This window comes from Manacus vitellinus, unplaced genomic scaffold (assembly GCF_001715985.3).
Source record: "Manacus vitellinus isolate BGI_N305 unplaced genomic scaffold, ASM171598v3 scaffold_55_pilon, whole genome shotgun sequence".
Lineage (NCBI taxonomy): Eukaryota > Metazoa > Chordata > Aves > Passeriformes > Pipridae > Manacus > Manacus vitellinus.
The window spans coordinates 64,165-91,409 of NW_021940651.1; the positions used below are offsets into that span (position 1 = coordinate 64,165).

Genomic DNA, 27,245 nt, shown 5'->3' on the forward strand with positions numbered 1-27,245 from the left:
ATATTTCCAACAAGGACAAGTGAACAGAAAACAAAACTGATTTGTCTCTTCTGGTGCCATTTGCACACACTGGTAAGGATGAGATATTTGGTCACCTTCTAGTCAATGACAGTCCTGAACTGAAATGCAAGTGTTTTTTTCAGGCAAAAATTTCCAGTTAAGATCTGTTTCCCAATGTTTATACACCTGCAGCATGCCATCTTCATCCTCCAAAAACATCCGGAAAAGAAAGTCTGAACTTACTGGCAGCTGAGGTAGCAAGACAAAAGGTTTCCAGCTGTCTTTCAAGAATTCTTCAATCTCAGATCACTTACTGAATTTCTGAAGCCATCTTGCACTTCACCTGAAATATCAGGTCAGGCCTTTGCTGTTGGAAATGCGTGACCTAGTATAAAACTTTCCAGAGGAGGCAAGTTCAAATTATTTCAAACTTCTAATTTTCAGACTGCTTGCTTTTTGAGTCTTCTTGCCACTTACTGAACTCTGATGATAAAGTTTTTACATCATCCTTCCACCCCCATTTATCATTCTGTGTTTGTTACATCTAATGGCCTAAGGGACTTCAAAGTTACATCAGTACCCACTCCCCTCCCCCCCTCCTTTACAGTCACAGTTACAACTGAATGGTGGACAAACAACAATGAAGAAACCATCAGTTAAAATCATACATTTTATTGCCAAGTAGCATTTAGGCTAACATAATAAAGGGTTTTTCAGATAACCAAAATGTACATTTCTATTCAGAATCATCTCTTCTGTACTTCTGAATTCCAAGAAGATAGCACAGTCTTCATTTCCTGGGGAGCCCTCTTTACTTGCTTCATTCTCCATAGAGCACTCATTTAAAAACCACTTCAAATCCAGGAAATCACACTTTTCTTTCAAAATTTGAGGAAAAGGACTCCCCAGATTTCCATTTAAATCTTTACTGTTTCTCTGTGATGTCTCTGTGTTCCAACTTCGGAATACCAAGACAAAGTTTGCAAACAACTCCAAAGCACTGAACTTTCAATTTAGGTTTATAAAGAAAGTAATTTTATATCAGTAACTTGAAAAAATCCAGTAAAATATAAATCTATCAACAAATAAGTGTTGTAAAACAATTTTACTTTGCTCATTTAGGTATGAGGCAGATACTGTACAAAACTGCCACAGAAACAGTGGTACTGAAGTCTACTTATGCATCTTATACAATTTTAGGTTAAACCCATGCACTGAATATTCAGAGCACTCTAAACATGTTAAACAATACAGATAGGCAATAGCAGAGCCCAAATGCCATAGTATCTGCCTATTTTATACACAATTTTAAAAGCACTTCATTAAGTTGCATAATTCCAATTGACATCACAGAACTTATTTCAAAAGATGTTTATTGCAAAGTACTTTTTTCAAATAAATTTACAGGGACCAATATTATTCTTAGGGCTCTGGAAAATTACTGAAGTAATTTCAAAGCTGAAGTCATAGTTCCAGTAATGTCAATAGGATTTTTGCCACTGACTTCATTGATGCATGTCTTTTATCCACTCATTTTTCTATTAGATAAAGGTGTAAAGGCCAGCTCAGATTTACAAAATAGCTATTTGGAAAATATTTCCACGAGGCACACGTGCAATATAAAGATGAGTTATCACATTTATCAAAACTACAGCCTTTATTACTATTCCATATGAAAGTCACTGATACATTGCAGCAAAAGCAAACAAAAACAGAGAGAACAGCACCACTGTTAACCTTTGCTGAATTCCTTAAGGTTAATGTAACTGTTCCGGGGAGAAAAATATCAATACTTTCTTTTTGGTATTACTTTCATAGGTAAACGTATAGTATCATGTTTTTAACCAAGTTATTAAAATGCATTAAAAAAAAGATTTGGCACACGTGACTTGCTTCATAACTACAGGTATGCTCCAACAGCCATGATTTAGAGGTGTGTGACATATGGATCTATAAAAATATTTTAACACTCATGTGGTTAAGAGGTTAGTGATGGGAAGGATGATTTCTCAGTATTAAAAGATTCAATAATAATTATCAATCTCAGCTTGAGAAGCTGAAGATTAGCTCTGTTTTCTTATTACAAGCAGTGGCAGATATTTGACTGCTGAAGTGCATCTCACCAAGGCTCACATTTTTATGTTAAAGCCATAATCTGATGAAAATTCCAAAAAGCAGAGCTAAAAATAATGCTATGAAAATCTTAAGTTTTAAATTTCAAATCAGAGGTGTAAATGTGATGTTTTCGCTATATTCATGTGAAACTGTGAAAAGTTAGTAGGCTTCAGCTTTATTCTATTTATTATAAACTAAATCACCTTGGTTTTCTGTAGTGTTAAGTCTATGTGTGCTCCAGTATACATGCATCTAACTCAGTTCACTGGAAATGTGTACCAGCTCCTGTCCAGAACCCTACCTTTGCAGTGTAACTATATACATTCTCCCTAAAGGTCTTAACTAGATTGAAATCAGTGCTGTATTAACTCAGTGCTATAGCTCTAAGTTTCAAAACCAGAAATAGCCTTTGTTTGGTCATACTGAGCTGGCACTTGTCTGCAAGCTTTTCATACACATACACACTCCTTGCAATGAAGGGATTGAAGAAATACATTCCTGGAAAGATGTAGAGTAACTTACTTCTTCAGTTGAACTTAGCAGCATTGCACCTTGTAGAATCAAACCATAATTTGCTTATGAAATTAATGGCAATATAAGCTATATTGATACATTTTTCATTTCTGATCACAGAGTATTAGACAAAAAACCCATAAAACCAATTTAAATTACTACATACAAATTAGAAGCCTGAAACACTCTTGAAGGTACCTGTTCTACCTGAAGCACTTCAAAACGTTTAAGACTGCATTTTTAAAAATGTGAAATAATAAACTCCTACAAAAATAAATGATAATAGCATGCATTTTCATTTTCAAAACATTTGGGGGACAGATACAGTCTGTGAGTTTGCTGCTAATTCTTTAATGTTTCATGAACTGTTCAATTGAAATGTAGCCACAGAATGCTTCATAGTTAAGGCTCAGGGTCATATGATAACTCCAAGTGAATCTAAGCATGCAGAACTGCCTTCCATTTTCTTGGCAACAAATCTCACACTACAACATGCTGGCTGACAATTAAATCAACAGATGACCAAGTCTTCTGCTAGATCTGTTTCTTCTTCATGCTAAGGCCCTTTTAGCAGCAGCCTCTGATGCTGTGCAGGGGACTCGTCTCTAGTGCTAATTATAGCAACCACAAGGATCAAGAAAAAGAGTGCATCGGTGTCAGAGTTCCTGAAGTTATTAATATAAAAAACCTTCTCCTCAAGAGAACAGATATAACTCAAATTCAGAGCTGTACCACCTCTTCCGATCAGACCTACAGTCTCCTCTCCCAGAGAGCTACTCACCTATCTTAAATCAAGATCTGGAAACAATTCTGGAAACTGTCATCCCATTTTGTTAATGGCATTTCCCATAAAACAAAGATCTTCCATTATCAAACAGTTTAGATGGTCTTATAAATTTTACAAATATTATTCCAAATCCATAACATACTTAAACCAAACTTCACACATTCATCTTAAGCTTGCACAGTACAGAAAAAAATGTAAACCCCAATAAAACCATGCATAAAACACCAAAATATATATAAAGTCTGATTTTTGATTTTGTTCAAGGTCTTGAACAAAGACCAAGTTTTTAAGTACTACTAAACCAAGTTATAGTAGTTGTGGGGTTGGTTTTGTTGTTGTTTGGCTTGGGTTTTTTCCTTTGTTTTCGCTTGTTTGTTTCTTTCTGTTTTAACACATCAAATTTGAAATAAAGTAATAATAAGTCTTAATCCCCACTTTCCCCAAATGCTGGTTCTTCAGATACCAAAGGAAGTCTGTGCTCTTAATATGCATTTATGTATATATTTATACTTAAATTTTATATTTCCTTCCATGCAAAAGAGTAACTCAAATTCCCAAATTTACCACATTAACACAAATGTGGATCAATAAAACATGAAAATTATTTGAGAATTTCCTGACCAGTGTTTTTATCACAGATCATTTCTAGTCTATTTTAATTTGTGTGAGATCTGACAAAATAAATCTTTGTGATTTATTGTTGTTCTTAATATCCCAAAAATACATTTAATTACCACCAGTTCTCTTGCTTTACAGGCATCAACAAAAATATACATCATTCTGACAGCACGTTAGATAAAAAATTGCACCAAACCCAGGTTTAAAAAGCTATACTACTATTAGGTATTATGCAGTCACGTAAACTGTTGAAATGCATAACTTTTTAAACTGTCACAATCTATCTAACTTTAGATGTTAAATCATGAATATGCTGAACAACCGATCATTTGACAGATAATCAAAAAGCACCTCACACAATAACTTAGTATCTTCACCTCTAAACTTCTGTATCATTCATAATCAACATGATTCTGATACATCTGAATGATTCTACATCAATCACTTCAGTCTTGGACATCAAAGTAGTCAATTACTGGCTCTTCTTTTAATGGTTTGGATAAGCCAATGTTTCCACTACTCCTGAAATTATAAGAATATTAGATGTTACTCACATGCATGAAGAACAAGATACAAAGTAAACTGAAATCACAAACTCACATAATGTCTCAGTGTGAACATGTACACTGCTTTGGTAAATGGCATGTACTTCTAAATTACGTTTTAACAGAAGTCCCTTAATGCTCCAGAAAGCCTTTGTTGACTAATTTTTGGAAAAAACATATACTTTATTAAATTAATGTACATCAACATGTCTGAATCGATAAAATTTGTTTCAGAGTTTTACCAGAAAATATAATTTACAATAATTTTGTAATATTTATTACAAAAATTATACTGTACTGAAGACTAAATGTTCAAAATGTCTTTTTTAAAAAAACAGCAAAAGAAATACTTTTAAAGTGAGCTGATGATCAAATGTGCTTGCTTTTAAAAGCAAGAGTAACAAAAAATACATGGTAATACCAAATCCAAACATTGTAAAAAATTTTTTCAATAAGAGAGTAGATCTTTCAAAAGATTTTTTAGAATTAAGCACTCTGAAGAAATTTCACTTATAGTAATTAAAATAAATGGCTAAAGCTCTTTATTTAATTTTGCCACATAACTCCTTTACATGAATTAGGGCCACTGAAGACAGCAATTCCACAGAAGTGGAAATGAAAATAACTGCAGGTATCTGAAGCTGGCAGGTCATACGAAGCAAAGACTGTTCTATTAAGACTATTCAACAGGAAGCCTTATATATCCCACCTTCAGTAGTTTTCACTATCTGATAAAAATGGTAGTTCACCTTTAATCAACTGTGTAGTCATATCTACGCAAGAAAAATACATTTACTACGTGTCCAAACAAACCATGCCAGTAAGATATTACTCTTGTACAGAGAATGGTTAAAGGTAAAAAAAAAAAATTGCCAACTCTCCCAAATGGCACTCTCTTCCCAACTATCTGATATTTATTATAAAATAATTTTAAAACTCCATAATATTTGTTATATCACTATCCCTGTATCACATAGCCACTCCTACATTTTCTTCTCACTTCATTTCAGGCTTACTTCTCTGGAAAGAACATCTTAGTGCATGCTGAAAGCTCCAGAGTTGTGTGTGGGTTGGGAAAAAAAAAGAAATAGGGTGTATACAGTTGAAGCTCAGGAAGATGTTCCTCAAGTAACTCAGCACAAAATTGAAAAACACTGTTTTGAAACAAATTCCTTACTTATCTGTTTGTTTGTAATGAGGAATAGGAGGTGGAGGTCTGCTCTGCATTTCTTTATCTAGCACAGAAGTTAAGGTATTGCTTGGACAAATGGATTTCCCTCTAAAGAAATAAAAGAAAGGTTATTTAATTCAATAGGAAGTTATGTTCATTAAGAAGCTGGGAAAGAGTAATATTTGTAAGCAGCAGTTTTGCTGTCAGAGTTCATACCTATATGCTTTAATCATCTACTTAAATATTTAATTTTCCAACCATGGAGACTAGCAGTGCACAAAATACATTTTCATTACCAAGAAGAAGATATCCAGTACTCTAAATGTCTCTTCACAGAATCACAGAATATACTGAGTTGGAAGGGACCTACAAGGATCCAACTCTTAGCCCTGCACAGGACCATTGCCAAGAGTCACACCATGTGCCTGAGATTATTGCCCAAACACTTCTTGAACACTGTCGGGCTTGGTGCTGTGACTCCTTCCCTGAGGAGCCTGTTCCAGTGCTCAACCACACTCTGGGTGAAGAACCTTTTTCTAATAACTAACCTTAACCTCCCCTGACACAACCCTCGGGTCCTGTCACTGGTCACCAAAGAGAAGAGAGCAGTGCCTGCCCCTCCTCCTCCTCTCACAAGATGCAGAAGCAGTTTACTAGATCTGAGCATTGATACTCAAGACTCCTTTTCTGCATATGAAGTGTACAACTCCTTTCTACTATGAAGTGCACAAAATGATCAACTGTTAAAATATCAAAAATGCAATACTTAAAACTCTAGGGCAACATATGTCTGTTCTTTCAGGGAAAAAGATAAAAATTCAGAAGGAACAACTTAATAGCTTAACTCAGCATCATGAGAACACAGTTCACTGAATCTTCACAACATGTTATCTCATGTTTGGGAAGCACCTTCTCAGACTCTGGCAGTAAGTCATGTTAAACCTGTTGATCACTGCAAAGCCCTGCTAAGCAGCACTCTCCCAGGAACAGTGCAGCAACACTGCCTCCTTCCTTGTCAGCTAGTCCAGGTGAACCAGATAAGAAAAAAAACCATTATGCATTAGAGAGGGGGAAAAAAAATCAACTCTTTCTACCCTCCACACTAGTTACAATCTATTATGATTGTGATTGCCACCAAGCAATGAAGCATCTTGCGTGTGCTTGTCCTGTCTGCAATGCAAAGGTCACCGTATGGCTATAGTTGCAGGGCATTATTTTCTCCAGTATAGGAGGACAGTGTACTTTAGCAGTTATATGCTTTAGACATATACTGGCTGTGAATCACAGTCAACTTTAGTTGGCAGTCTGTGCCAAAGACTTGAACTGACTGGAGAAAGAGAAAGGATATAAAAAAAATCTGAAAACAAACAACCCCCAACACCCAGGAAAAAAAAGAAGTCCTAGAAAGATTGTTTCAAAAAGGCATCTAATTAAAAAAAAATAATTACCAAAGACAGTATATCTCTATTAGGTTGTGGAGATGTCTTAAAATTTCCACTAAATTCATGAGCGACTTTCAAGAGTGAACTTGCTTTATTTCACTGTTATGATTTAGTGCAAGACTGAAAGAGCATCCACTATCAGCATCTTTCCCACTCACAGTTTCTTCTTTGTCTTTTCTGGGGGCAGATAAGCTGAATAAATCAAAATTCCTAAACATTGTAAAGGTCCATTTCTTACGCTTTTTGCATTTTCCTCTAAACCCATGCTACTGACATTTTCAGACCAAACTACTTCTTGGTACACTAAACTGAACTGCTTTCCTATTTCTATCTAAATGGTTTATATTTGGTATTAGGAAAAATTTCTTCCCCAAAAGAGTTGCCAAGCACTGGAACAGGCTGCCCAGGGAAGTGGTTGAGTCACCATCTCTGGAAGTATTTAGAAGATGTGTAGACATGCTATTTAGGGACATGGTCTAGTGGTAGTAAAATTGGACCCAATGATCTTAAGGGTCTTTTCCCAACCTCAATGATTCTATGATTCTGTGTCAAGCACTAAATAATGTTTCCTCCTTATTTACTTCATTGATGCATTTTTAAATAAACTCCTCCAGACCATGAGATTCTTTGTGTTTACTAATTCCATTACATTCTTACTAATTACATTAGTAATTACATTACATCCTTATTAATTATATTACATTCTTACTCAATGAATTCCTACAAGATTAACAAGTTCATCTTGTTCCTTTCAAAGTTACATACTGAATAGCAAAAATGCCGCAAAGCAATGGATTGTATACTGTTATAATTCCAGAAATGTGCACGTTGAATTCCATGCTTCGCACATACTTGGTAATTCATACTTTTTCCCCACCTCCCTCATATTTCCATCATATTTGTCTTTTTTTTCCTGTCTCATTTCTATCAGTGTGAAAATACAATGGCCCATTTCTGTGATATTGAGGCAACACAGATGAAAAATGCCACAACATTTTCAAGGTAAGTTAGAAGTCCACTAAAATATGAAGTGGTGATCCCTGAATCCATTTCAGTATTCTTTTAAACTGAGTACTGTCAGTCTATTCAAATGAACTAAAAAAATCTTACAAACATAGGTCACCAATTTAAAAAGTGTCCCTATCTCCTGAACAGTGAAAGTGTTCATTATTTGGGAAAGAAGTTACTTGCCAGTGACTATAATCTTTTCAATGTTATATTATGTGTACATGTACATTCTAACGACAAGTATATTACAGTCCTATCAGTTGAGAATAGCTAATTTTCCCCTTGTGTAAAACAGTTAAAAACTCCTCCTCTCCTTTAGCTCCAAGCCTGTCATATAAAGTCAAATGCTCACACTATCATTTCAGTTACATCTCAACAGTAGAGTTCTACCTGAAAAAAATAAGAGGACAAAGGTAGATGGGAGAATATTTTGCTGTCTTCTTTCATTTTTATAAACTGTGATGTGCAAAAACATGGAAAGCAAATTTCCTGGCGGTAAATAAGCAAAAAAAGAGAAAGGCTAGAAAGCCCTTCTCTAAGTAATATAAGGTGCCTGTCCTTACTCTAAAATGTCAGGTTAAATCTCTCTTGTATAGTAAAAAAAAAAAAAGAAAATAAATGAGGGCTCTGGAATGCAGGAAAACAGAACACTTGGAAGAATACATGTGCACTAATTTCTACAATTAGTTAAAAAAAATAAAAAATCTTACCGAAAAAAAGAGAATGTTCCTGCATTTCAAGAAAGTAAATCAGCAGCTTTGCCCTAAAGTTGTTTTCCCAGGATGTAGAGGGTTAATATAACAAACCTTTAAAAATTAGGAGGGATCAAAGCCTTGTGGACAGTTAGAAATGAGCTTGGAACCAAATTTGCTTTGGTCACATCAAGGCCTAGACCTGGTTTAGCTTTGACAAAATTTAGCAATCTTCCAATAAAAAGCAGAAGAGATATACAACAGACTGTTTGGCCATGAAACAACAGAGGTTTTAGAGACAAAAATCTATCAACTCACACTCCAGCAAAATGTACACCACTTCCTGTATACCTTGGTGATACATGGTACAAAATTAGACATGACTCCAATTTCCCTAAAATTCTGTGAACTGATTGGTTAAAAAAAAAAAAAAGATTTAACAGTCACCCACATTTAGCTCATGTGGAAAAAAAAACAAACTGAATTCAATTAAAGAGATGTACAATGGGAAAAAACCCACTTTGTCTAATTAATTACCAGAAATAAGAAAGAAAGCAGACACTTCCTAACCTGTCATGGTTATCTAGCATCGGTTATAACAGAACAGTGGATATGAAACCAAAAGGCTCTGCAAGTACTTTGGACATTTTGATATGAAAGTTGCCATTCTTCATTTCCTTAAACTATTCTCAAAGTAAGGAAAAAAAAAAAACCTGTTTGCCTCAAGCAACAAAGTTGAGATGAAAAATTTTTAACAGCAGTACAGGGAAAGTAATAACATAAACTATCCTCTGACTTTAAGACAGTGCTAGTGCTGACAGGATGCCCTGTTGTATAAAACTGAACTGTGGAAATCAGGATTAAATTTATCTTCTCCTTCAAGCCTAGAAGCTCAATTTTCATAACGGATGGATCAGCATTGATCTGTTTTGGTACAAACTACTACAAAATTCTTTGCCACTAATTTGTCCAGACTTACTCCATGTAGTCGTGCAATACTGATCCATCAGCTTTCAGACAGAGCAGATTTTTGTGGAAAATGTCTCCAAAAACTGATACAGTTTGGGTGGAATAATGAAGCCAATGGCTCTCAAATGAGATTGTGGCAGAATGTGGCTTTCTCAGTGAGAACCATGTGGGACCCTGCCACCTAATTGAAAAGTCCCCTTGTTCATGAGGATAAACTGACTGTAACTATCTTCCTGGAAAGAACAGGACAAGGATGGGTCTTACAGGGATGACTGCTCTCAAAAACACTTCCAGGATATCTCATGTCCATACAAGCTGCTTAAACAGTGGTCAGTACACAACAACGAGCAGACCCTCCTTTAACAGGTTCTGGAATCAGAGCTATTTGGAGAAAGAGGAAATTCATATGAGTAAAAGACTTCAAAAAACCACTGACAGTAACAGTGAAACAAATGTGTGTGCTTGGAGAGGAAAGCTTTACTCTTTTCACTATAGTAGTCTGGACATTACCTCTGAACCTAGTTCAGAAAGAATCTGGTATTGCAACGGCTAAAAAGATGGAGACTGCAAAGATGACCACCAGGGAATTACAGAGAAGGGCACTTGCAAGGATTCACTGGGGGTCTTATACTTCGAATGACACCAAACTGTAATTCAGATCAAGCTTAACAATCAATACTGGGAATAATCTTCTCTGTGGTTACACATCAGTGATCCTAATGCAGTGATTCTAATGGTAATGGGGGCAGGGACTAAGGGCAAAGCAGGTTTTATGGCATTTGCTCCTAGATATCCAGAAGAGAAAGAAGCCTGGACGGAGGAAGTTTTCTTAGCACCAAGGAGACTTTCTCACTCCTCTGCCCTACCTGTATGGTGATGTTACCAATTCAATGCCACAGTGGTGGAGTGTGAAGAGGAGGAATGGCCTTTTTGCCTGATTTATTTTGAATTATCTATACATGAAGGAGCTCATGATAGAAATCCACAGGGAATGCTGAGAACAGAATGAAACATAACTTTCCGGTGATTTGAATTCCTGGAATTGAAGAAGCCATTGTGAAATACTCAAAAATATCAGCATGGAACTTGGGCCTATCACTTGTCTAAGGCTACAATGTTTTTTAGCCTCAGAAGATGTGGCAAATAAAAAGACAATTGAAAAGAAGCTTTGGATGAATCCACTGCATGAAGAAATATTGCTATGCAGCTGAAGAATATCCTTAGTAGACCACCAAGTGTCTATAAGAGTGGTAGTGATGAAATAGAAGCATGTGCATTCTGTGCAGAATGTTATTCCCTGAACAACACAAGGGAAGGAGCAAGTGTGCAAACTCTTCTAAAATCATAGAGGAGGGCCTCCCATTCTCAAGTTGCAGGATATGCCTTTGCTTTTAAAGGATAGTCATCTGTCCTGCTCCTTTTTCCAGCACTTTTTCCTCTTCATTAATTTCTGATCCCACTACCCCCATCCATTTATTTTTCTTACGTAAGTGCTTTCAAATATGATCTCTCTTCTCATCTTCCTTTACTTGAAACAAAAAGTATCTTACATTGTAAGATCAAAGTGATGCTCCATCTCTCTTGGAAGAATACAATTTCTTGGAAGAAATCAAGATTGTAGCTAAGTTACCAATGAATGAACAAGTTCAGGAACAGCTCATGGCACTCTAGTAGCACAGAAGGTGACAGGTTTCTTATGACTACAGTTAAAAACAACTGTTTGTCAAAGAATCACAATTTGACAATGCTAAACTAAATATGCTGTTGATACTGGAAACCGTCCCATACTATGTCTCCAGTACAGTCACCCTGCTTTCCCCCTAGCTGTATTTCCTTCATTTTCTTTTCTAATTTGAACTGCCTTCTGTGAGTCTTCTCCAAATATTTTCATTTTTGCTTAGAAATCTCTTCAATTTGCAGTAATTCCAGCTCCCTCTTTGTCCATTAACTAGAGGGAGTATCCTCTGTGGTAGGTTCAGATAGATGGAGAACAAATATGTTACAATAACCAGATTTTATCAAAGGTGATGCAAATTTTATGTATGATTTCTCAACCCATCAGTTTTTATAAAATGTTATTAAATATTATCTTTGATACCTCTATCAAATTTAGCTGATGACAAAAAGTTACTGCAAAGATGAATGGAAAACAACCTGGCAAAATATTTTCTTAGCTTTATTATTTCTAATTGTGTTTTCTTCCCTGAAGATATACTTGAGTAGTAGAAATAGAAGCCCATTAAACTATCAATTCAAAAACTGCTTTAAAAAAAATTCTACTAGAAATTAGTGCATTTTTCAAATTGCATTGTAAATAAACTCATTCTGGTAACTGATAAAAACATCCAATTACTTAAACTATGCTTAAAAGATTTGAAAACAATAACGAATTACATACTTCACTGCAGTAATAACAACATTGCGTTTTGGTTCGTTGTCATAGCTCACACTTTCAATACCATAAACCTGAGCTAATTCGTGGATGATTCTGCGGTGATCTCTGTTCATTGGTGGGTAACAATGACTCTTCTTTGTATGCTTGCCCTGAATTCAAGAGAAAAGGTTAAGAAAAAAAAAAAAAGGTGAAGTTTTCCTTCAGGGAAGCCAGGGGAAAGAAAACAAGAAGAAACAAGTGTTTCTACCTTTAAAATTTTGCTGCTGTGACATAATTAGTGCCCCAAATTGCTAAGACCTCAGTATTTACAGAAAGCTCATCTGAAAATGTCTGTTTAATTAACAAAAATTAAATTATATGTTCTCTATTGTTTCCATCACCTCAAAGTATACACACACCCAAGCAGGGGTATCTTTTAAGTTTGAAATACAAATCCTGATTATAGTCATTCTACTTATACCCCAAAGAAGCAATACAAAATTATTTTTATCTGAATTTTTATTTTTCAAAATGAGCTGCCAATTTGCATGAGATCTAATTTTATTTTTCAGACTGGCTTTGCAGTGCACATATTGCAGATAGCTACAAAGGTGTCAAATTTATCAATCATCTCCCTCTACCATAGAAGCTATTTATCTGCAAAATCCCTGATATAATGGCATCAATAGATTTTTATTAAATTAAAAAAAAAAAGTTCTACTTTTAATTTCAGTTAACAAAGACTGATAATACTTGATTCGAACCTGATTACTATACAAATAGTAAAAGAACAAACAAAAAAAGCAGGGCTCTCTGCAGCACCCCACACAAAAAGCCTGTCACCCCATCCTTAATGGGATAGATCTTTGTAATGACAAATGCATATGAGGATAAGTCACTCAGTGCTTCAGACTGCTTTCAGGGATTCAGGACACTGCTTCAGCTTTTACCTTGGTTATCACCAACAAGGTCTTCTAGGTCTTTGGGTCTACAAAGAAGGTTCAATGGGAAGAAAAACTACCAGTAGTAGAATAAGTTTGAGTCAGGGATTTCTAGAGAAATCCCAATCTATGTAAGTTCCTGAGTCTGCAGGCAGTGCATGTAAGGGCACTGAGAGACCAGGATAATGTCCTATTCTCCATCATCTCTGAAAGACTGTAAAGAACAGGGTAGGAACTCAGTGACTAGAGAAAGGTAATTGTTGCAACTATATTAAAAAAAATGCGAAACAAAGCCCAAGAACTATTGACTGATCAGCTAAAATTCAAACCCATTTTCAGGTACGTGAAGAAGGTCCCTGGGAATAATTAATGTGGATTTACAAAAGGTCAACCACCTAAATTAGTGTAAGGACTACCGCATGTAATAGAGCAAGTCATCAGGGGTACACTGCAGCTATTCTGAAAATAGAGGGCTAATATTTGTCTCCTCTTAGTTTGTAAAATCACTAAGTTACAAACAGTAACTGGATCTGAAACTGCTCAACCATTTCCATTAGGTCTCTGGGTAAATCACATGCTGACAGGATATAATCTTTACTTTGCAATAAACAGTAATAAACCTCCCAGCTGTTACCACACTTGCAGCATACAAACAAGCATTTTAATGAAGAACTCTATAGATTCTGTACCTATTTATGAAAATGAGTACGCTTACTTTAAAAAAGTGGTGATGGTTCAATGCTCTGAAAAACATCAGAATTCCTGGCCATACACAGACAGAGCTGGCTATACATGCTTCCCTGTCTGTTCTGCTTACACATATCAATCACAAAAATTCTGCTATGCTAGATGAGTACATACTGATGAGCGTAGGGCATCAGATATTTCTGAGGCAAGCAAAGTCATATGTGATAGATGATAGATAGAACTGAACCATACTAATATTAAAACTTTTAAGTAACAAAAACCTTTTTATTACTCATTTATCCAGTTACGCTGAACTGGGTATCTCCAAAGGCACAATGTAAAAAAATTAAAAAGTAACAGTAAAATGTGTAAGCATAAGTAACAGTAATCAGTTTGAAAAACACAGTACTGATACAGGCAGAGCTACATGAACGCTTGATAGATTAGCATGCAAAATACTTTTAATACAAGTAAAGTTCTACATCTAGAAACAAAGAAAGCAAGTCACATCTTTAGTTAATAGAGTATTTAGGAATCGTAATAAACAAACAACCAAACACAGACTCAAGCATAAAGAGGACTTGACGATCATGACAGAACAACTAAAACCAGTCTCCCTACATAATGCCATATCACACATATTAATCCAATCTTTAGTTCCATAAACTTGTGGGTTGCAAGATGAAACATGACTCTCACAAGAGAGAAAAGAAAGCCTCTGAGACTTTCACAAAAATAAAAAGTTATGCAAGAAGAATTGAGTAGCACAGAAAGTTAACTTTACAGCACGTGGAAAATATTCCCTTCTATACCGTACATGCCGCAATTTTTAAGGAAAAGAAAGTCAGAGCGTGGTCTCCATATATGCTGTTCCTTTTATCTTCAAGACAGGTAAGGAAGACACGTGGAGCTACAGGCTGGTCAGCCTCATCTCAATCCCTGAGAAAGTGACAGAGCAGCTCATCCTTAAACTCAATTGCAGACACAAGAAATTCCTTGGGAGTACATAGTATGGCTTTACCAACTCAATAAACTTCTGTGATGGACTGATGTGTCTGGTAGATGAAGGGAGACCAGTGGCTAGTGTCTACCAGGCTGTCAGTAAGATCTCTGACACTGTCTCCCATAACAGCCTCAAAGCCCTCAAAAACAGGCTGTTGCTGTAGGGGTTGGATGGGCAGACAGGGAGGTGGATGGAAAACTGGCTGAATGGCTGGGCCCTAAGGGTGGTGATGAACAGGGCAAAGTTTAACATCTTTGTTAATGATCTGCATGATGGGGCAAAACATACCCTCAGTGAGTTTGTCAATGATACAAAGTTGGGAGGAGTGGCTGATGGACCAGAGGGGCTTGCTGCCATCCAGCATGAGCTTGACAGGCTGAAGAAATGAGCTGACAGAAACCTTGGGAAGTTCAGCAAGGAGATATGCAAAGTCCTGCACCTGCTAAGGAACAACCCCACACACCAGTACATGCTGAGAGCCACTCAGATGGAGAGCAGCTTGGGATGCTGCTGGACACCAAGTCAGACACACTTTGCCACACTTTGTGGCAAAGAAGGTTACCAGTATCCAGGTCTGCGATAAGCAAAATTTTGCCAGCAGGCTGAGGGAGGTGCTCCTGTGCTCAGCACTGGTGAGGCCACCCCTGAAGTACTGGGCTCTGCAGTACTGAACTGTTCAGTTCTGGGCTCCTCAGTACAAGAGAGACATGGACATGAGTTCAGTGAAGGACCATGAAGGTGATTAAGGGATGGGAACATTCTCTGCACTGACAAGAACACAGAGAACTGGGACTGCTAAGTCTGGAGAACAGAGGTCTCAGGGCTGATATCATCAGTGTCTATAAATACCTGAAAGGAGGGTGTAAAGAAAACAGAGCCAGGCTTGTTTCCATGAAGCCTTGTGACAAGACAAGAGGTCATGGGCAAAAACTAAGATAAAGAAGGTTCCCTCTGAACATCAGGAAACATGTTTTTTACTGTGAGAATAACAGTATTGGCACAGGTTGCCTTGGGAGCTTGTGGCCTCTCCATCCCTAGAGATACTCACAAGTTATGTAGACACTGTCATGGGCAACTGGCTCTAGATGGCTCTGCTTGAACAGAGTGGGTTTTCCAAGATGATATCCAGAGGATCCTACCAACTTCAAACATTCTGTGATTCTGTGAAACAACTACAGCCTCATGTAGCAGGGCTCACTGTTACCAAATGGCCTCAACATGAAGAAACACAGGAGGTTTGTAAGCAATGTGAAAAATGCAGATGTAGAATGGGCATCTAAACAGAAAACTGGTAATCAGGAATCTAAACATTTCAATACAGAATTTGACAGCCTTGTAAAAATTAATATATAACTAAATAGAGGATTTTTAGGAACAGAACATTAAGATTGTCATGGAATTCATGAGGTAACTGTTGGGTTTCCCAACTGAAGAGTCCATGAAAGAATGACTTCTTATCTGTATTTGCATTATAACAGATGGATAACAAGCTTCAAGGCTTGTGTCACTTGCCTTTGGTGTTCAGAAAGAAATCTCCTCCCTTTTGAAATATAACTTGATTTCTGGGAACTTTTTTTCTCGTACCTTATGCAATTACCTATAGCCTGAGGGGTAGGATGGTACAGGATTGATTGATCCTTGAGATACTGAACTGTCATGTGAATCTAACTGGTTCATCCTGGTCATGATAAAAGCTAAGTAAACACTGGGTAATTCTCCCTTTAGGTCATACTGGGAAAAGACTGTCACATGTGATTTGTTTTCATTTTTTTCCTTCTCTTCTGTAATGTAGATGCTCCTTAACAGACATAATTTGTCTGCTTTGTAGAATCATTATTTAACAAATAGTTGGTTTTTCCACTGAGAACTAAAGCACTGGAGATACTTCTGAGCTCTCTGGTACTCTTGTTCTGGCATATTTGATGTCACTAATATTGTGACATCATTGTGACTAATTTGTATATTGCAAATTCAAGACCTATGTTGCCCTTTTTTAATATAATTACATATCGTGGTTTGATTTAGTACAAGCATATATTTGGTATACGTAGTTATATGTAGAAATATATTTGTGTGTCCACACTTGTGTACATTCGTGTGCATGATAAAGGCAGTGTATAAAGAAATATGGAAAATCAGATAACCACAGGCAACACAACACTGGGCAAATTATTCTTAGGTGATAACAAACAACTATTCTATGAATCTACTTCCAACTGATGAAGCTGGTTCCACAGATGAATTCATAGATGTGAGACCGGCATGGAGACTGAAAATGGAATTAGAGGCTGACGGGCAGCTGATAGGAAGGCATGTGGTGGAGGATTGTACTAAGAATGAAGTAAATTATATAACTGAGTGGTTTAAACAGAGACTGGAAGAATCTCTACTGACTTGGACAGTGCGTTTGTATGATCAGGAAGCGTCAGGGGTCACCCTTGATTTGGGGGATTCCAGGAAGTTTTTAATCTTGAGTTCAGACTCATATGTGTAGGATGCATTTTGGAATAATGTTCATGATGCTAATCTGTTAGCTTTGACTGCTTTGGGATGCAGTAATAAATATCCTGCAGAAAATGACTGACCAACTGGAACTGAGCGTGCATGGTATACTTTGTAGGATTGTGTACAACAAATAAAGGAAGAAGGGATGAAATCAGTCATTTTCATAGGAGATGTTGACAGTATGATGCAGTAAGTTTTGTCTGTTACTATGAGAAATAAGGTGATCAAGACTTCCCCAGCAGCATACAAAAACTTTTGATTAACAAGAGAGGAAATCCCCTCTGTGAAGGAATTGAAAAAATACAGCAGCTAGGTGACCTTGGAGAATGGGGGCCGCAAGGCAGTGCAGGAAACCGAGATACTAGAGATAGCTCTAAAGGGAATGAAAACAGAATTTCTCATAGGTAAATGTTTTCAGCTTTATTGAAAGATGGTATGTCTCGTGAGGAAATTGATGGGGTTCCGACTCATGAACTATGGCAAATTTATAAGCAGAGAGGCCTGAGTAAAACTGGTAAAAAAGTGCAAAACTCTGAAGTAAATAATCCAGGAACAACTCAGCATACAGAACCCCCTCCAGAGCCTCAACGGGATTCCGCATCTGTTCACAGTGGGCCCTCCAAGAGTAGATCTGTTATTCCAGGGGAGAAGGAGGACTGGAAACGATATTCTGACTTTTATCCTTGGAAACAGACCAGGGAAATTAATCAGTGTGGTAAACGACACTGAAGTGACATCCAAACTCCAGTGCAATTGATACAGGGGGACCGGCAGCCCCATGTGGAGCTTCAAGTATCTTGGAAAAACTGGTCTTCGCAAACATTACTATTAATTGATATTGGAGTGGAGGCCTCTTTGATATATGGGAATCCCAAGAAATTTAAAGGGCAGCCTGTAACTATTACCAGTCCGGAAGGGAAACAAATTGATGCCGTACAAACCTAAATACAAGTGAAAATAGGGAACTTCCTGAAACGATCTCACTCGGTCATGGTTGTTCCTATCCCTGAATATATAATAGGTATAGATATTCTAAAAGGATTAACCGTGAATCTTCCTGATGGTCAGTACCAATTTGGAATAAAGAATTATATTAGTGCCTGGTCAATCTTCCAGCAGGAAAAAAAAATGTCTCCGGTACAGATTTCTGCTGCAAATGAATTAGTAACAATGAAACAATACCAGAAACCAGGAGGGCATGAAAAAATATCACAATTAAAGATTTGCTGGATGCTGGAGTTTTAAAATTAACTACCACAGCTTGGAATAATCTGGTATGGTCCATAAAAAAGAGTGATGGGTCATGGAGAATGACTGTAGATTTTAGAGAGTTAAATAAGCATATGCTGCCTCTCACGATGGCTGTACCAGATACTGTGACTTTAACAGAAAAAAATTCAGAAACATTCCGGAAGTAGGTATGCTGGAATTGATTTAGCTAATGCATATTTTACTATACATATTGTAGAAGAACAGTGGGACTGATTTTTTCTTAATGTGGCAGGGACATCAGTATACTTTTACCTCGTTGCCCCAGGGGTGGGTTCATAGTACAACAATCTGCTACTGAACAGTGGCTGAAAATTTGGATGAAATAAAGCTGCCTCCTCATATGCAAATAACGCATTACATAGATGACATTTTAATTAAGGGAAACAGTGAGGAAGAAATACAACAGATGCTGGAATTGGCTGTGGATCACATGAAACAAAAAGGCTGTGAAATAAATCCTACTAAAATTCAAGGACTATCCCAAGCAGTGAAATTTCTGGGAATTCAGTGGCACTGTGGACATTGGGAAACATTACCTACAACCCCACAGAAAATTTTAGATTTTGCAGTACCTTGTAATAAGAATGAGATGCAGAGGTTTATCGGATTGTCTGGATTTTGGAGACAATACATTCTGCATCTAGGACAGATTTTCACCCCGGTATACAAAGTAACAGGGAAGAAATATGAGTTTGAATGGGGGAGTGAACAGCAAGTTGCCTTTGAGTTAGCAAAAGAAGCGATTCAGAAAGCTTTGGATTTATGGCCCAAGCAGCAGGAAGAAGTGGAGTTAAATGTAGCTGTAAATGGGAACTGAATGGAGAAAGGGGAAGATGTATGTGAAGAGAAGGTTTGTGTAGGTTGATTTCTGGTAAGGAAGGAGTGGTAGTTGGAATATTCAGGAAGATAGCTCTGTATTTAGTGTTTGCTTTGAACATTTTTAAATAAGCAAGAAAGCAAATATCACCCCAGTCTTTCCTAAAGGGCAAGAAGGAGGACCCCAGGGAACTACAGGCCAGTCAGTCTCACCTTGGTCTCTAGAAAGGCGATGGGAATGGTTCATCCTGGAAGTCATCTCTAAGCATATGGATGACAAGAAGGTGATCAGGATTAGTCAGCATGGATTCACCAAAGGGAAATCATGCTTAACCAACCTGATTGTACGATAAAACAACTACCTGGATGGATGAAGGAAGCGCACTGGATATCGTGTACCTGGACTTCAGCAAGGTTTTTGATATCTCCTGTGATACTCTCATAGGTAAACTCAGGAAGTGCAGACTGCATGAGTGGACTGGTTGAACAACAGATCTTAGAGGGTTGTGATCAGTGGCATAGCATCTAGCTGGAGGACTATAGGTACCAATGTTCCCCAGGGGTCAGTACTGGTTCCAGTATTGTTTTAACTTATTCATCAGCGACTTGGATGAAGGGGTAGAGAGCCTCCTCAGCAAGTTCACTGATGACACAAAGTTGGGGGGAGTGGCCGATACCCCTGAGTGCTGTGCAGCCCTTCAGAAGTGTCTTGACAGGCTGGAGGGATGGGCAAAGAGGAACTTTCTGAAATTCATCAAAGGCAAGTACAGTATTCCACCCTCTGCACGTGGGGAGGAATAACCCCATGCACCAGTACAGGCAGAGGGCTGACCTGCTGGAAAGCAGCTCTATGGAGAAGGACTTGGGGCAACAATGAGCCAGCAGTATGCCCTTGTGGCACAGCGCCAGTGGTATGCATTAGGTGCACTAGGAAAAGTGTGTCCAGCAGGTTGTGGCAGGGAATAATGTCCCTCTACTCAGCCCAGGTGTGAGGCCTCACCAGGAATACTGCATCCAGTTCTGGGCTCCTCAGTACAAGAGACACATGGGGCTTATGGAGTGAGTCCAGCAAAGGGTTACAAAGATCTCACAAGGATAGGTTGAGAGAGCTGGGCCTGTTTAGCCTCGAGAAAAGATGACAGAGGAGATTTTATTTATTGTTATTTATTTTGACTATAGTATCTAAAAGGAGACTGTCAAGAGGATGGAGGCAGGCTCTTCTTGGTGGTGCCAACCAATATGAAAAGAGGCAACAGGCAGAAACTGATGCAGAGGAAGCTCCACCTGAACATGAGGAAGAACTTCTTTAATATGCACGTGACTGAGCACCTAAACAGGTTGCCCAGAAGGGTTGTGGAGTCTCCCTCACTGGAGATTAATATTAAAGAACTGTCTGGATGCAACTCTATGCAATGTGCTCTAGGATGACCCTGCTTGACCCTGGGAGGTTGGACTGAATGATCCCACTGTGGTACTTTTCAACTTTACCCATTCTGTGCTGACTAGAAACAGATGGGACTGCTTTCAGACTTTCATTCCAATGTTGAGAACAACGGGCAAGAACATTAGACAGGTGCACAAGCATAAAGATTAAGAAATATCATACATAATCTTTTGAAAGAATAAAGTTAAGTAACTGTCTTCAGGGCCTAGAGGGAAAGAAATTAATGTTTTCTACAGAAGGTTAGCTCCTTCTTGAGCTAAAGGCAACTGAGAATAGTATACTTTACACTGTCATTTGAATCACATGTACTGGGTCTTTCATGATGCAGCAGCAAGCCAGGAGTATGCTAACCTGATAGACCTGAAGGTGATATCACTGAAAAACCTATCATTGTGTCTCTGGTATCAATCTTTCTAGGTATACTGAAGTCTGCCAAACACTCTAGTTGAATCCAAGGATCCTTACAGAAGGAGGAGGAAAACCTCATACACTGGCAAATGCAGGAAGGTATCAAAAAATTTGTGAGCAAGTTCCACTACAAGGATCAAAAGCACCTAGGCTTTCCTCCTCAAAGTCTGAACCTTTAAACATCATCTTTGACAATTAATACTTTATTAATGGCGATCCAAAAATTAATGATAATCCACTGAGGCATTAAAGCCTAGCCCTGCTTGAATCTTTAAACAAAGTCTGTCACCAAAGTGCTCCTGAACTACTAAGTCTCCTAAAATTTTGTTCTTTTTAAACACTGGAGCCCAAACAGAACTAGTGTCAACTCATTAGTATTAACAAAGTTTAGTAGTATCAAACCCCTCCCAAACAAAACTGTTTCTTAGAGTAAATCATACAGAATATCTGAATACTGACCTTATTTACAGCTTCCACAAGCATTCTCATTTCCTTCTCAATGTCACTGACAAATTTTAAATCCTTCCTGCAAGAACAGCATTCTAAGTTAATGAGTCAAGAGAACATACAAAGATACAACATTATTTTTCAACAAGAACAAAATTACACAACTCAACTGACTGAAGTAGAAGCTTCATTTACATTAATGTTAGTGTGTCATCAATATTACGAAAATAATTATTTTTCCTTCAACCATTAGAACACAGAATAAAATTCTATGATATGGCTCTACTGTCTGACAATACAATTTTACATTTTCAAATTGATAATGCAGATTTTAAAATTGCCATTTCAGAGTTTTTAAATTACTTGTCATTAAGGCAATTCACTTCATTAGAATACAGGATGAGACACAGAAATGGGCATGGGGTAAACAGAGTGGACTTTTCCAAGACAAAGGAAAAGTTCACTGACTTTGGTCTTCAACTTGCTTAGCATAACAAACTAATAAGAACACAAGAAGCAGCATAAGGCAATCAAAATTTCCTGATGTAAGATATTAAGGATTTGTTAGAACTATTTTTTTGGTACCTAGCTTCATCACAGTACTTCAAGTCTTTCATGTAAGGGTAAGCTTTGTGCTCTGTTCTTACATAAGCAGGTTAGCTAACTCTAAGGTTGTTATTTGTTAGGGCACTGTCCCTATGGGGAAAAAAGACCTGAAGATTTCATATCTCAAGGCTGGTTAGTAGTAAATAATAATTCTTCAAAAACCAGGCACTATTCCATACCAAAACAATACCACTTTGTGAATGATGTCAGAATTTAACCAGTCAAGACATGCCTACCAAAGCAGGCACAACCATCTTTGGTAGATGCCCTACTGAAGTTTTGGATGCTGAAATGAATGTATCATCAAAAGACCAAGAAGTCTCAAACAAACATGCAAAATGACAACATTGAATAGCTCAGCTACCAATATCACTTGATCAGATATGATGGACTCAGCCCATCACTGGAAGACCTTCAAGGTTTTGCAAGAGTACATGGACATAGCATATAGTTATGAGAACTCCTGGATCTTCAGTAGAGAGAAGTATTACATTGGAAGAACTGCAACAAGGACCTGGACTTGTAGAGCTGAACAGAAAGGAGCCTCCAAACACCTAGGTTGTGAAATAGAGTCAGCCCATGTGATATGAGGCTTTGAAAAGGATATTACAGCAATAATCTCACGTTAAAAAACCCCCTACCCAAACAAAAAAAACCTGACCCAACAAAAAAAATAAAACAAAAACCAAACAAACAAAAAACCCCCACCAAAACCACGGATACCTTCAGGATCCAGAGGGTCAGAAAGCAAATACTACACTGAATGCCAGCCATAAACACCTAAATTTCAAGGTGGAGTGATCATGGAAGGTAAGAAAAAAATGAAATCAACAATCCAATGAGAGAGTCCACAAGTACCTGATTTGTAATATTTAAAAGCCTACTGAGGAACCAGTTCACACACTGAGGGATAAATTAAAAAAATAAGCCCTTTAGGAGTCTATAGAAACAGAGTTATCAACTGGAAGTCACCAACAAAATCAGCAAGCTGGGAGTTCTTCCAGAAATACTTAGAATGTCTCTCAGCTTCAAGAAATTCCAAGACAGTCAATACCGAAGTACAATACACATGATTTGACAATGCATATACTGAAATTCTGCAATGTGGGATATGAAAGTCTGTTTTTCTGTGAAATCTCTATAGATGGTGTACATTAGGCTTCTTCCCACTTTCCTGCATTGCATGTAAGCAGGAGCAGGCCTACTGCCATTTCAGTTCTTCTCAACTACTTAAAAAGAATGGTCCTGACTGCTTGGTTTTCCACTGTAGTTCTTACTGTATGTTTTTGCTTTCCTCAGACTTTGCTGCCTTTGCCAAAACCCTTCTTATTCTTGCAACACTTGCCAGTCACTTTACCTTTAAGTGACTGACATCCCATGCTTGCAGTTCACTAGTCGTGCTTGAGAAGCTGCTGTCACTGTCCCTTCCTTTAGGATGCAGTTCTTGTTTAAGAAAGCTGTCTCCTAACCCTAAACCTGTACACTGCTCCTGTTACCAGATCACACACAGGAGTGCTTGGCTCCTCCTTCATTGCCTGCAGTGGCATGTGGAGGGTTAACTCTTGGAAAGACTGGCTAAGATGGCAACTACTAAGGACCCATCTCCTTCTGTGTCCTTCTAGACTTAACCATTTGATCTTAGATTTTCATAGTCCATATAGCTGCTGTGGGGTCTTGCACAGCCAGTGACAAAATAAGAACATTTTCTTCTGTGTAGCTCCAGGTGGCCAGATATTCCAGATGTTCTCCTCTCTTTCTCCAGTAGTTTTAGTTCATCAAATAGCAGCCTCAACATCATCCTTGTCCAACTGGACATTAATACTTGTGCCAGTCTATCCTCCAACTTCATGTCAATGGACCAACTTGAGCATTTTCTTGCTCTCTATCTGTTTCTGGAGCTTCTTAGAAAGGTCAGTGCTGAGGTGTCCAGCCAGTGGATCTGTACTCCCTGATCGGTGCTCAGTTGTGTTGGTACACTCATCTCCATACTACAAGATGGATTCCTCCATGTAAAGCTATATGGTGTAGAGACTTTTCTTTTGACTGCTTGTCAGATTCTGGCAAACACATCAGCAAGATCAGCATGCAGCAGCATTACCATGCTATTGTTGCCTAAAACTGGCTCTTAAAAGAAACCTCTAAGACCCAATTTTTGAGTTTTAGAAGCCAGGCATTCTTTATTATGATGTGCTGCATGATCACAGCACACCAGGTGTCCTGGGAATCGGTTCGCCAAAGTGCACACAGAGATGTCTTTGCTACAGCTTATATGTCAACGCTACATGATTATTCATTTTTCATTCCTCACATTCCTGTTACATATTCCTGACATTTCCCAACACTTATTTGCACATATACATATCCAGTCTCTGAGGGGCTTCACTGAGGGTCTCTAGTGGTCGTCTGTGTCTGGAGCCCCCCAAAGTTCTAAGTGACTGCCTATAAACTTTAAGACAATACACCTGGTTATAGAGTAACTTGGCCGGTTGCCTCAGTTCCATTCTTCACTGTTTCTTTACTTTGCTTGGTTAGATCTTTTAAATCATGTGGCTGAGTTATATGTAGTTTCTATGGTACATTCCACTGCAAGAACTATTAGTTCTTGTTACATCTCAAGACTCAGATATCACTACTCCTGGTGCCCCCTTCTCCTGTCACTGTCCTACAAAGGAGACATATTATCTTGACACGTTTCCACTTATCTTCTTCCTGTTACCTGGAGTTGTACTGCATCTTGGGAGCTTTACAGTTCTGTAATTAGAGATTACACTTCAAAATCAGTTTTCTCACAGCTTTCTCAAGTTTTCCTCATTTGTAGATGTACATTTCTTTCAGCCCTTGACAATGTATTAGCTACACAGATCAATGAATTGCCTAAAGAAGATAATATCACAGCATTCTACTGATGATTTTGGGAGCTGCTGCCTTCTTGAGGCAGTGACTCTGAATGCACAGGTAGGTAGCTGTTGTGTTTCTCAATCATTCTGAGATCCCATATATGGATGTGTAGCTTACATTCTGCAGAAAACCACAAGCCCTGAACTCTTGCATTACTGGAGTGGCATGCTCAAGCAAGAATAAATTAATCTGTCAAAACTTATTCAGAATGCTGAGCCACCTGAAAAACATACTGTAACAGATACACTTTCTGGATCCTGCCACCATGATGGAAAGCCCAATCTTTTGCAAGACTGCTGAGATAACATCAAGAACAGTCAAAGAAGTAAGTTCATAAAGCCATAGCTTTACAAATTGAAGACTGCTGCTCTTGTAAAGAGAGCTTTGTTAATACAAGGAGAAACTCATTTATCTTAAAGACTAGATAAATGAAATCCAGTAATGCAATGTGCAAAGTAAGTGACCTGAGGACTAAGAAAACTTTTGCTTTAGCTGTGTGCTAAAGTTGTAAGAATAGCCTTGGTGTATTATTTACTGTGAATTACCAGTATAAAGTGGCTACAAAGGAAATGCAAGTAAAATCACTGAAAGAATAAGAAGAGGAGTGTGGAATCATTAAGGCTACTTTTCAAGGTATCTGTTTGACCATTTGGAGAACAGTGCATGACCCTGGTCATCCAGTCCTGTTCATGAAAGATAAGCACTGCACTATGAGTAGTGGTTGGCAGAAAGACAAAATAGAATTGTACTCCAAAGACTACACACACAATGCAAAACTTTCACTTTCTTGCAGTATTGAAAATGTGTGCTGTGTTTTTCTGAAAGAGGTAAAGCAAAACATAATCTATACACACTTAAGAGAATAGTCCTTATAAAATAGCACTTTTAAGTGCAAATACTACTGAAACAGTAGCTCCACAATGAAAACATTCAGTTCCTATTTTGCAGTAGGCTCATCAGTTGAAGTAAAGGAAGAGGTAACTTACTCCTAAATTCTGTATGGCTACTTATGTAAAATTTCCCACTTATCTCAACACATCAGCAAACTAAATAAAGGATTTTCAAGCAGAAAACATCCTTATAAAACCATGAAATTTATGTAGCATTAGGATACTGAAGCAATAATAAAAGATTAGGATGTTCTAAAAAACTTAGACCCAGTAAAAACTAATGTCATGCCTACAAACACATACACAAGAGTAAAAACTTAAATGACACATCATTTAAGCATCTTCTTAAAGATGTGTTTGATCCCTCCCTGTCACTCCAGATTGCACAGTATGTATTGGTGTAATGCTTTTGATATGAGCTTGATTTCATATTGCCTTGTTTTAAGATGTTTCAGTCTAGCATCACTCTTTGCAGTCACACTGGCATAGGCTTTGCTCTGCACCAAGTATTTTATTAATTCCATTTCTTTATTTTTAAAATATAAGCAGTAAGACAGAAGAAATTAATGAGACTGGTGGACAGAAATACCATCAGGCTACAAGAGCATATTTTATTACTTAGTCACCACTTTTGTCTTTGTTTTGAAAAGTTTGTAAAGAACACTGAGATAGAGGTTGGTTCTGTGTGAAAGCAGTAGAGATGTGAAAAGTACAGGTACTGATTCATAGTGAGAATGGTGAAAAATGATGTTCCCGTTCTAAATCTGGTCCTCTACCTGTCAGGCACTTTTTACTTTTCAGGTTCTCATTCTGGAGGTCTTGAGAAGTGCACATCACCTCCTTTGCCTCAACTGCCATCTACTGCCAAGGTGGTTATTTTTACAAGAGTAAATCAAACTATTCCGCATTTTCCATCTTGCTCTCAACACTGTTGAACTATGACACCTGCCATCGTTAGAACACATACCTTGCATCTTCTTTTAAAACATCACTGTACTTTGGTCCAGAAGAACGGATGTTAAAAGGATCAGAATTATCATCTATTTCAAGAGCTTCAGCAAGACGCCTTTGAGGGTAAAAGGACAAAACCCCAA

At 37.7% G+C, this 27,245-nt stretch overlaps 1 protein-coding gene across 6 annotated transcripts in view; it reads right to left on the reverse strand.

Moving 5' to 3' along the window:
- Window positions 1-652: 652 nt before the first annotated feature.
- Window positions 653-27,245, reverse strand: part of NFX1 (nuclear transcription factor, X-box binding 1) — a 68,476-nt gene continuing 41,883 nt past the window's right edge. Inside the window, exons 20-24 of one of the 6 annotated variants that reach the window (XM_029963205.1) lie at window positions 27,119-27,217; window positions 21,770-21,836; window positions 12,259-12,404; window positions 5,756-5,857; window positions 653-4,555 (exon numbers count right to left, since the gene is read on the reverse strand). In XM_029963205.1, the coding sequence (XP_029819065.1) occupies window positions 4,480-4,555; window positions 5,756-5,857; window positions 12,259-12,404; window positions 21,770-21,836; window positions 27,119-27,217 (490 nt within the window). In that variant the 3' untranslated portion in view covers window positions 653-4,479. The other 5 variants (XM_029963206.1, XR_003916165.1, XM_029963207.1 and 2 more) reach the window with 5 other exon arrangements.